We start from the raw sequence: 12,463 nt of genomic DNA, 5'->3' as shown, positions 1-12,463 counted from the left end.
TTGGTTTTTACGATCAAGTCTTTACGGTTCTGAGAGGGAGATTGACGGCTCTCGGATCTCTGGAAACGGCCAGATGATGTCCTCCTTCTCTACTATTCCGCTCCAGTAATTTTCAGTGAGGGCGGCCAATTCGAACCCACGGGGGGTCTTCAGCAGTGATTTGATCGAGTTTTCTGATGGAATTGATGATGTGGTATTTTGGTGAGTTAGCGCATCCAATTTGTCTTTCAACTCTTCCTGAAATTGGAAATTATGACTGGCAATTCTGGAAGAGGGAATTAAAAAATGTGATTTGCTGGGAAAATTCATCATTCAATTCGGACATGTGATTTTAAATTTAGATTTAGATTTCACGCGAAAATTGGGAATTTTGGCGTGCGGTTTTTTGATAGAAAAAGTCTATAGATTCGATTTTTTTCTGTATGAATTCTGTAGCGAAGCGATAAAACGATTTAAGGCCCGGGTGTACTATCTTTCGAATGTTACCTGGATTTTTTTAATCTTTCGTAATCCAAAATTGTCAATTGAGTGGTACATCATGTAGAAATCCCCAAAAATTGTGATAGAATGATTAAAAAAATAGAAAAAATTCTGAACTTTTTCAAAGAGCGTTTTTAATTGGGATTCAATGAGTTTAAAAAAGTGGAAATTACAAATATCTGATTCGCTGCGGCAAATTATTTATTAGCTGTCATTTTCCATGGTGGATTACAAAACACTATCTCCTCATGGGAAGTGACAGCTAGGTATCTCAATNACAAAACACTAACTCCTCATGGGAAGTGACAGCTAGGTATCTCAATTTTCAAAACAGTGGTATGTAGTCATCTGCCATTTTTATGTGATAAAAGTGTGATTAAAAAATTCTCCAAAATATTACAAATTTTTTCAAAGAGCCTTTTCCGTAATAAATGTCTCTGTGCAGTGTGGGAAAAGATTTACGAAATCAGTCTTCCCCCTGCATGATATTGGGTGACAGGCCGCCATTTGTCACCGTAAATCAGATACATTTTTCAATTTCTTCTTATTCAACTTATTCGGAATATAAATGAAAAATGCTCTTTGAAAAAATTAAGAATTTTTTCTACTTTTTTTGATTATTCATTCACAATTTTTCGAAACTTCTGCATGATGGACTTAATTGACAATTTCAGATGACGAAAGATGAAAAAAAAACATCGGGATAACGTTCGAAAGATAGTACACCCGGGCCTTAAGTCGATTTTGATTATTGGTCAGTTTTCAATAAATATCTCACAATCTAAGGTAGATAGTAAAATTTTTGCTGAAACCTTTTTTGTGGGGTGAATTGAGAGCTACAAAAAAGGTGGTTACGAAAATTTCGCTATCTCCCTTAGATTTGGAGATTTTTCTCGAGTTTTATGAATTTTAAATTTTCAGTTATTTACATTGAATTCTACCCACTGTCTTGAAAAAATTTACTCACAATATTGGCTGTACCTCCCCTCAACTCGAAATAAAATTTGTAAAAGGCATCGACAACATCGAAATAGAATTTTTTCATCTCCACCATATCCCTGAACTCCGTTACTCCGCAATGTCCCAGGGGTGGATTGACTTTCCTCATGAACCACCTCGGAAATAGTCTCCCAGTGGTGCTGACGTGGACGGGAAGACATCTGCAGACCTCAAGACCATTTGCCTCGTTCATAATCAAATCCAAACAAATCGTGTAAATGGTTTCTTCGTCGGCCTCGACTAAATGTAGCACGGACGTCGGGTAAACCAGTAAAAGCCCACTAACTCGATCGAAGAAACTGTTTGTGGAGTAGTCGTTGAAAAAAGTCAAGACTTGCTGGTGTGATTTTATCTCAGCGAAATAAATCAATCGGCAGATGCCAGTCTCTCCTAGACTGTTGACGACGTCGAGGATCGTGCGTTTCGGAGGTGCTTCCATGTTTTATAACTGTTTGATCAATCGGACGTTTCATACTGGGGTGAACAGGTCAATTTCTGGACGGGAGTTAGTTTCTGAACTTAAATAATAAAATGTAAATTTCCATCAAAATTTTGTTTCGTGAATAATAAAATGTAAATTTTAGTGATTATTTCACCTTTCAATAATATTACACGTGTGTAATCATGTGATCAATGATTTTTTCTGTTGATCGACATTTATAAGAAATAAAAAAATATGGCCACGCTGTCCGGAAATTAGGGGTTTCGGCTGCATTCAAGTATTTCTCAATTTCATTATTCTTTGTTTTGTTATTTTAACTTCAAATAATTTTTTACTGCTAATTAAAACATTCTTGAAGGTGTCGAAGTCATCATATTCCCATTTAGGTGATTCTTTTATTTTCGATGAGGTGGAATGCACGCGCTAGCCAGGTTGCGTATGATCGATGTTTGTCTTAATTTTTTAAATTCTAATTCCCCTGATTTTTACGTTCTACAACAACAAATAGGGGAGGGTAAGGTAAAATGGACACTTTTGACTTTTTAAAAAATATTCATAACTCAGAAACAGATTTATCAATTGAGCTCAGTCTAAGCTCATCACAAAAAGGAATCATTGTTTTTCAAATGAAAAATAAAATTATTCCATTTCATGAACAATTCAACACGTCATGAATATTTCGAAGAAAATCAAAAGTGTCCGTTTTACCCTACCCTTTGAAATGGTATATGAATAGTCTCATTCGCTTGATCAATAGTTATAGAAAAATCCAGATGTTAAGGAAATTAGTCTCAATCAAATAATTCAAGGATCAATTTCAAGGTAATTTAATATATATTTTCACTAAGGGGTAAGATATCTCGACAGATTTGAACTCAAAGCCGACAAATCTCGTCATTAGAAGGAGAAACATGGCAATTTTCAAAACGTGACATACTAAAATCGCTATATTACCCTTTTTCAACAATTGATCCATTGGACGGAATAATAATATAGGGTCGCAAATTGAAGAACTCGTTGAGACCTTGAAATCGACATATGATATATTCTCGAGGACCATGTCCAACGTCTCAATAAATGGCAGAAAGTAATTTCCGAGGTGTGACATAACGTAAAAAATAGAAACAATCTACAATAATTTTCTGAAAATTGAATTAAATGAGATTTATCATGCACCATTTTGAATAATAGTAAATGCTCTTCGAAGTGATATTTAGATACTCCTGCTTAGCCCACTTTAGCATCGAAAAATCCAACTAAAGTTAATTTTCCAAGTGAAACATGAAAGTTCAATTTTTTCCTAAAACTCTCATAACTCAATGAAAAATGGGCAGAATTGAGCAGATCAGGTGTCATTTTCAGGTTTATTTAATGAGCGTTAAATTGAGGCCATTGAATGTATAGTTCGTAAAAAAGGAAGAACTTGAGCGAATTTTTCTGTAGCAAAATTTTGTAGCAATTGACCTGTTCACCATATTCACATTACCTTTCGTTTAGAATTCATTTCACATTTTAATTTCAAAATTCTAGCTATGTTTATATACCATTTTAAGAGCCCATGTGTAAGAAGCGACTTCGATTGATAACTTGAGAAGAAAATCCAGAAGAAATCATAGATAATCCAACTGTCATCCTATACGAATTCCATTCGAATGCCATCATTTACCTTTTTCGAACGTACCACCTTAAGGACAATCGGGCGAGCCCGGAGGATTAGAAAAAAAGCAGTCATTTTTTTCTTTTTTTTTTACGTATTCTTTAAAGGATGGAAAAGGCGTGTGCCAAATTTCAGACTGCTGGGGAGCATGGTTAATTTATTATGAATTTTTGAAAAAGTGGTCATTTAACCCGTGATCTTAAGGAAATCACCAAAAAAACTGCAAAACCCAAGGAAAAAATGCAGCCAAAGTCATGAAACTTTAGACACATTTAGAACATGTGATCAATGATTTTTTGAGTGAAAAAGATTGTCACCTAGGAGCATTGTTTATTAATAATAGCGAAAAAAGTACTGAAAAATGAAATATCTGCGCACGCAGCCCAAAAGAGCAGCAAAGTCCTCATTAATTACCGATCGGATGGGGGTAGGGCGGTCAATTTACTCGTCTCTTGAGAGAGAGCGATGAAGCGTTGTGATTGGAGCTCCCTCGAGCCAGTGGTACGATGTTGCCACTTTTTCGCATGGATTAATATTTTTTCATTCATTTAAAAAAAAAACAATCTGAAAACCATTCAATGCGTGGAACAGATACAAATAAATTTGATTAGCTCCAAAAATAATTTTTAACCGGAGATACTCCCTAATATTGCCTGAATTTTGAATCCGAATGGGAAAATTTTTTTTGTTCAGCGATTGGTTTTCTGCAGGAAAACAATAGAAACCCCTCGGAGGCCTCACCTCCAACATTTTCTCCTCGCCCGATTATCCTTAATACAAAATATCAAATGTCGAAAAAATGAAGGAATTCCATTGTCTAGTATATTCAATAACAATAATGCATCAAAATAAAATTGAAAACACATCCTGTAGCCTGAGAAGCGTAACAAATCGAGGGGTTGGGATAAGTTGAATAACAATAAACCCAAAACAAAAAAATTCTCACGGAATTTGTTTTATTCGTTTTATGGGCTACATGCCCAATCAGATTGACATTTCCTTTATAATAATTCTTGTAACAGTTTTACAATCACGACGAGAAATTATTTACGGATTATGTGACTTTCTGAGAGCGCCCGGTTATTCCTCAATTTTCTGTTCTGTACTATTAAGTTTGGTGTACATCGATTACAATAACAAGGAAAAAGAAAATAAAAACTAGTGTTTACAGATCAAATATATGTAAGATCCTGTTGACCCTATTCCCGAATCAATGGAATGAATACTGAAGGGTTTTTCTTCTTCATTAATAACTTTCATCAATAATTTAAAGAAAAAAAATGGTCCACGTTTAAACGCCATATCTAAACTCCAAACGAATTTCCTAGTTTCGAAAAAAAAATCCATTCGTTTAAATTAAACTAATAAAATAAGATAAACATTTGATCTATTTGAATATGAAAGGAGAATTGAAACTACGACGTATCACCAATGCAAAAAGAACTTGATAAATCAATGCTAAACCTTTGTCAAAAAGTGACACAGCTGAAGCTAAAAAGGTACCTTTTTATTAATTATGATAAATACAAATGAAATTATTGTGATACTGGAACCACTGATAACCGATTACGTTTTGGGTTACTAGAGATTGATCTGTTTTTTTTTCAATTTTTTTTTCTTATTTAAATGACAGTTTCAAAACCAACTGTGGTTGTATCCAGCCTCCCAGGAATTAGTTCGGTTGCCATGGTCATTGGTTGAATTACATAATCAACTGTAGTTTCCATAGCCACTGCCACGGTTGTCAAATCGTTTATGCTGTCCTGAGAATGTGTTTTCACGCCCACCTCGACCACCTCCATATCCCCAACGATCTGAAAATTAATGGAAACAAAAATTAATGACAAGTTTTGCAAGACAAGAAAATTATTTAGACAGTTCATCGATTTTTAATGATTTGGGTGAGATCTTTTGTACAGTTTAAAAAGTATTATTGACATGATTATTATTTTTTAAATTATTGGGGGGAATTAATGAGTGGAATAGAAGCAAACACGTGAAAACGGATTTTCAGATGTTCACAATTTTTTTCAAGAGGGAGAATTCTATGTAAATTTATCGAGACATTTTTGTGAAGAATTTCATGAACTAGAAATAAAATCTTTCGACATTTTCTCCTAGACCCACCCACTGTATCCAGAGAAATTAATAACAAATTTTTCAATCTTTTTTTTTTGTAAAATTTAACAAAATAAAGAGAAGAAAATTATTTATTCACTTGGTAAGGCCACAAATATTTGTGTGGGCCTATTTTGTGAAGTGTAAAAAGTATAATTGGAATGATAATTAATTTGATCAAAATCATTGTGATGAATTAATTATTAAAGTAATAACAACCACGTCAAAAGTGACTTTTAGATGTTCACAATTTTTTTTAAGGGAGAAGTCTGTGGAAAAATATCAAGACATTTTTGTGAGGAATTTTATGGACTAAAAGCAAAGTTTGTTGACTTTTTCCTCCAGACCCACTCATTAACTCAGAAATATAGTTTATTTGAATCAAATAAATTGTTTATTTCATTCTAATAGAGGATTCTTCTTCCAAATGAATCATTTACTTCATAGTTGAAACATTAACATTAAGGCCCGGGTGTACTATCTTTCGAACGTTATCTCAAAGTTTTTTTCTCATCTTTCGTTATCTGAAATTGTCAATTGAGTCCTGCATCATGCAGAAGTTTTGAAAAATTATGAATGAATAATCAAAAAAAGTAGAAGAAATTCTTAATTTTTTCAAAGAGCATTTTTAATCTATATTCAGAATGTATCTGATTTACGGTGACAAATGGCGGCCTGTCATCCAATATCATGCAGGGGGAAGACTGATTTCATAAATCTTTTCCCCCACTGCACAGACATTTATTACGAAAAAGCCTCTTTGGAAAAGATTGTAATATTTTGGAGAATTTTTTAATCACATTTTTATCACATAAAAATGGCAGATGACTACATACCACTGTTTTGAAAATTTAGATACCTAGCTGTCACTTCCCATGAGGAGTCAGTGTTTTGTTATCCACCATGGAAAATGACAGCTAATAGATAATTTGCCACAGCGAATCAGATATTTGCAATTTCCCCTTTTTTCCACTCATTCTGAATCTCAATTAAAAACTTTCCTTGAAAAAGTTCAGAATTTTTTCTATTTTTTTTATCATTCTATCATAATTTTTGGCAATTTCTGCATGATGCCACTCAATTGACAATTTTGGATTACGAAAGATGAAAAAAATCCAGATAACATTCGAAAGATAGTACACCCGGGACTTAAAATAAAAAGATAAGTCACTAATTATCAGCAAGAATCCAAGAGTTTTATGCGATTTGAATGAGTGAATTCCCCGGATATACCTGAATATCAAAATAAACTGCAGAACATTTGATTAATAGAATAGATTAAAACAATACTCACTGCGTCCACCATAAGATCCACCTCCACTCTTGGCAGCAAGTTCATTCAGCTTAGGATTAACAACCTGATTAGCCTCTTTAAGTACATTAATCAGATCCTTAGCCTGTCGGCTGTTCTGTGGTGTGAAGAACGCATAACTCGTGCCAGTTGAGTGTGAACGTCCAGTTCTACCAATTCTGTGGATGTAGTCCTCTGACGACGATGGATAATCGAAGTTGATCACGTACTTCACGTCATCGACGTCTAAACAACATCCATTCATCAGCAATTTCACCCTCAACCTCCCCACCCTCTAATCTGTTTCTGTGTTTATCAGCAATGTACCATGATTTTTCATGAAGAGATACAAACTCTTTGCAATCCCATCGACAAATGTCAATACAAATGATGAAATGACTGTGATAGAACGTTAGTAATGAACATAACTCAGGAACAAATGCTAATGTTGTGCGTGTGTGGATGGATGACATAGATAATAATGTAATTCAGTAGTGGAGGATAACAGAATGGATTAAGACAGGACAAATTCATGGGGGAATAATTTTTTTATAAATATCTTGCTAACTGAAGGGGAAAGCAATGTTGCTGTGGACTTTTTTTCGCTGAGGAAAATTAAATCCAGAAAAAAACTTCTTTTAAGGATGTCCAAGTATTTTTTGCTGTTTAGTACAGATTAAACTATAGATTCAACCATTTTCAATCATCAAATTTGTCAATTAAATTGCGTGAGAAAATTTTGAAAAAAAATTATGAATATTCAGTGTCATTCAAATTACATTTTGTAGAGAATTATTATTTTTTTAACATTTGTTGTTTATCAATAAATAATTGAAATTATTTAAACTTTCGGAAACCTTTTTTTAGAAATTCTGAATATGAATAAATTTTATACGATTCCGAACAATGGTTTTTATAGTGGAAATCTTATTGTTTATAAATTATTTATAGAGAATGCTCGTAATTTTCCAAAAAAATTTAAATTATTTTATCAATCTTCCTTCAAAAGCAAATTTTATCATTTTTTTTCCGATTTTTAGAATGTCTAATGATTCAATATCGAAATTTAAATTCTGACCTGCAAATTTTAAATGATAAAATCATTGTGCAATGTCCGGAAACAGACTCAAACGAGGCTCAAATGAAATCATTAAATTTGTCAATTAAATTGCGTGAGAAAAATTTCAAATCTCATTTTGCACAGAATTGTTACTTTTTAAACATTCATTGGTTATAAATAAATAATTGATATTGTTTAAACGTTCGAAAACTTTACTTTTTCGGCATGAAATCCATTTCTGATAAAATTCTGAATATGAACAATTTGTCACAATTCCAAAAAAATTATTTTTGTGTTGGAAAATTCACTGCTCATAAATTATTTATAGATGCTCACAATTTTAAAAAAATTCAATTTTTCAATTCTTTCACCAATTTTTCTCAAAAAGTCAACTTTTTAATATCTTTGCAGATTATTAAAATGTTTTCTAACGATTCAATATCAAGACTTAAATTCAGCCCTGCAAAGTTTAAAAAATAAAACATTGCAAAGTATCTGGAAACTCAGGGTTAACTACGAAAGTAGAAGAAGCATTTCACTCGGAAAAAAATAGCCAAAGTCCTTGAATATCCTCAACAGAAATGTTCAACTCCTTTGAATTAGATAATTATAAAAAAACTCACCCTGAGGTTGAACCAAAAACTGAAAAAACCGTTTGCTATATCCTTTGAATTCAGCAACATTCATCAAAATGTCCCTTCACTCTGTAAAGCTCTCAATAAAAATATCTCTTCCACTTTAATCTTCAAATAAAATCAATGAATTCTCAATCAATCCTATTCCATCATCTCACCACTGAATTAAAAAAAAAGTTTACATAAAAAAAAATTGTTAGGTTGGATGTTGTGATAATACAAACCGGAATAAACAGATGAACATTGCATTCCATACTGAAGTCAATAAACCAGCACACGCATCCCCTTGTTGTGTTTTAACCCGAATTCATAATCTCATTCTTCGATAAATTATTTCTTGACTCCAGAATATTTTTTTTTATCCTACCAAGATACCTATCGAGCAGCGATAGTAGCAAAATCAATAGATTGTTGTCTCGCACCTTGCTGACCCGACTGTGTTGGATTAATATATTGTTTTTTTTTTTATATATTGAACAGCCGTGAACAGCGCGACAAGTGACCCGCTTACCACCCTGCGTGGTACACAGGACTCTCACACAGAGGCACATTGGAAGTACATGCTTATTCTTATTTTTTGGAAACTTCATGATAAATCTCCGCATGTACGTCTATATATTCACTTGCATATATAGCTTTTGTCAAGAGCACAGACAGGTGAGTGAGCCATGGTTTTCACGTATCCAAACGTGATTATTTATTTATTTTTTTTCATCGCACACTCAACATCATCTGTGCACCATGTGCCTCTGAAACAAAGGACAACCAGACTGATTAAAATAAATTATGAGATGCCCACACTTATCATCTAACTTTATGTTTCATTCCCATTTTTTTTAGTAAATAGGATTCAGTAGTTGAGTTGTGGAGTAGAATTACTGAACTTGACTTGAGGATGAGTCTTGATGAATGAGTAGTGAAGTTCAGGTCAATCGAGGTTTGGATAAACAATTCGGAAGTGAATGGGAATGAAGGAAAACTCGGGAGGAATTTTTTAGAACAAAATGAGAGCTAAAGAAAGTTGTTATAAATTATTCTGCGTCTTTTTTATGCTTTAGAAATGAAGAGGAATGAAGAAAAATTAGTGACCAATTGTTGTAGAACAAAATAAGAGTTACACAAAAAGTTCTTATGAATTTTTCTTCACCTTCTTTAAATTTGGAAATATTTATCAAGGGGACATAAAAAAATGAAATAACTCTCAATTTAAAAGAGCTAACATTTTCATAAATACTTTTTTCGTAAAACAGTTTTGATGAAAATTTCACTCTTAAACTGCGAGATTTACCAAAGCTAATCCTCAAGGGAAATCAACTTCATACTCCAGAAATTTACTAATGGATCAGCTAAATAGGATTCAGTAGCTGAGTTGTGGAGTAGAATTGTTCGACTTGAGTTGAGGATGAGTCTTGACGAGTGAGTAATAAAGTTCAGATCAATTAAGTGTTTAATAAACATTTTGGAAACGAAGAGGACTGAAGAAAAATTAGTGAAGAATTTTTTTAGAAGAAAATGAGAGCTACTTCATAAGTTCTTATAAATTTTTTTATCTTCGTTCGATTGGAAAATATTTATCAAGGGCACAGCAAAAAAATTCATGAATAACTCTCAATTTAAAAAAGATGGTAACATTATCATAAACACTTCTTTTATAAAAGAGTTTTGATGAAAATTTCGCTCTCAATTGAATTGTGAGATTCACGAAAACTAATCCTCAAGGGAAATCAACTTCCTATTCCACAACTCCACTGAAGGATTAACTCTACTTATTCCTTTTCCTCGATTATTTTTTACTGTCTCTTAATCCTTCGACAAACCCCCAATGTTAATGATCTGATCTAATTGTTGCAATTTTTCCCACTACTCTCGAATATATCTAGATGGACCAATTAAGAATAGGATAAATACTGATCAATCCCACTAGACACATAAAGGATGAAGGTACTGAGGGAATTCAATTGGCTAGAGGTGTTTGTTAGTTTGAATAAGTCGAAGTACTCGAGACGAAAAAAAATGCGGATCTGAAGTGAGCCACCAGCAGTGAAACATCACCTGGAAAATCCTGGATAAGCTTTCTCTACATCTCAACTCCACGAGTGAGGCATCAACTTCATATAACCAGTCTGTGCTACATCGCCACCCTCCCTGACTTCAATCACTGATTTTATCTCGAACAATCCCGTTTTAAAAATCAAGTTCATGACTCCGCGTTTTTTAATAGTAGTAATATGATTTTTTTTTATCGATTTACTTGGAGCTGATTCTTACCTAATCCACGAGCTGCAACGTCTGTTGCTACGAGAATCGAGCCTTTTTTGTTCCTAAATTCTGTGGAAGAAACAAAATTAGAAATTGAGTTTATCTCTCGAAGTTAATTGCGATTATTTTGCGATAAAATGATTTGGGTGTGAAATAATTGAATGGAGAATGGAAATTTGAATTTTTTTTCAGAGTAAAATTCATTAATTTCAACAAAGTCAACGTTTTTCGTTTCATTTTAACAGAAAAATGTCAATACATTTAGGAAAATCCAGTATTTTTTATTCCATTCTGCACAATTAAAAATAGAAATCTAGAAATTGAACAAACTTCTTTAAATTAATTGACATTATTCTTTGATAAAATAATTTCAGAAAAATATCGCAACTTTTTTTCATGAGAATTTTTTGTCAAAAGACGTTCGAGGGGAATTTTCTCAAAAACAATTTTGTCCAATTGAGATAATTTTACTGTTCACTCACTGAATGAACAAATAATTTGTTAATTATTTGGCTGTTTACCTCTTAAAACATAATCACGTTCCTGCTGTGACTTATCGCCATGCATGCAGACTGCTGGCCACCCGTAACGACGAATATTATTCGTGATGTTTTCAACTTTTTTCTTTGTCTCAACGAAAATGATTGTTTTGCCACCATCATCGTTAACATTGCCAATTTCCTGAAGGAGAGTTCCCAATCTGCGAAAGAATGCAAAACAAAATATTTAAACAAAAATCCTCACGTTTCGAGGTGAATAACAATGATGAGGAGTTTAAATCAGTTCTTCTTAGAGGTATGAGGTGTAAAATATAATCACGAAACATTCATCAACCTTTTTCATCATGTAGAGTCATTAAAATTGATCCAATCCTTAAATTCTCTATTTGTAACGAATCGGTGAAAAAAAATGGACAAATTGAAGAATTCTATTCCCAGTATTTTGCTAATATCTTGAAAAACAGTAGCTTTATTAGCAAATATTAATGGATAATAAAAATGTCTCGAATGAATTCTTCAAAAACTATTTCCTTTTTAGATATTCGCAAGATAATGGAGGAGTGAAGTGGAAAAATTGAATTCCTAATAATTCATTGCAAATATAAAATCATCTGAATAATGCATAATTTAACAAGAAAATGTCAATATAATTATTTGTCTCTTGACATTATAAAGAATTTCATCGTTTCAGTTCCTAATATTTCATAACAAACGCGAAATCACCTCAATAATGCATAATTTAATAAGAAAATGTCAAGGTAATTTTTTGTCTCTTGACATTCTAAATAATTCCATAAACTCGATTCCTAATGAAAACTCAATTCACAAAATTTCATATCAAATATAAAATCAACGCAATAATGCATAATTTAAGAAATAAATGTCAATGTAATTTCCTGTCTCTTGACACTCCAAATAATTTCACAATCATCAAAATTGAATAATTCTTCTACAATTTCTCCACTTCAGTCTAGAATTCTCATTTCCCAGCGACAATCCCTCATCTACCCCCCCCCCCCCCC

The 12,463-nt window shown here is 32.8% G+C and overlaps 2 protein-coding genes across 2 annotated transcripts in view; both read right to left on the bottom strand.

Annotated features, from left to right (window-relative positions):
* Positions 1 to 21: 21 nt before the first annotated feature.
* LOC107037633 (testis-expressed protein 47) lies at positions 22 to 1,918 on the bottom strand. Its single transcript, XM_015256279.1, has 2 exons — positions 1,448 to 1,918; positions 22 to 237 (listed from the first exon to the last, which is right to left on the bottom strand). Exons 1-2 carry the CDS (start codon positions 1,916 to 1,918, stop codon positions 22 to 24), a joined length of 687 nt encoding a protein of 228 aa, XP_015111765.1.
* Positions 1,919 to 4,517: 2,599 nt separating this feature from the next.
* Positions 4,518 to 12,463, bottom strand: part of LOC107037717 (ATP-dependent RNA helicase p62) — a 14,154-nt gene continuing 6,208 nt past the window's right edge. The window contains exons 5-8 of the mRNA XM_015256410.1: positions 11,463 to 11,641; positions 10,951 to 11,010; positions 6,991 to 7,233; positions 4,518 to 5,392 (exon numbers count right to left, since the gene is read on the bottom strand). Coding sequence (XP_015111896.1) covers positions 5,289 to 5,392; positions 6,991 to 7,233; positions 10,951 to 11,010; positions 11,463 to 11,641 — 586 coding nt within the window. The 3' untranslated portion in view covers positions 4,518 to 5,288. The remainder of the gene's footprint in view (positions 5,393 to 6,990; positions 7,234 to 10,950; positions 11,011 to 11,462; positions 11,642 to 12,463) is intronic.

Source organism: Diachasma alloeum, unplaced genomic scaffold, assembly GCF_001412515.2.
Source record: "Diachasma alloeum isolate Michigan unplaced genomic scaffold, Dall2.0 Dall_scaffold_00269, whole genome shotgun sequence".
NCBI lineage: Eukaryota > Metazoa > Arthropoda > Insecta > Hymenoptera > Braconidae > Diachasma > Diachasma alloeum.
This window is presented reverse-complemented; position numbering and strand designations above follow the sequence as displayed.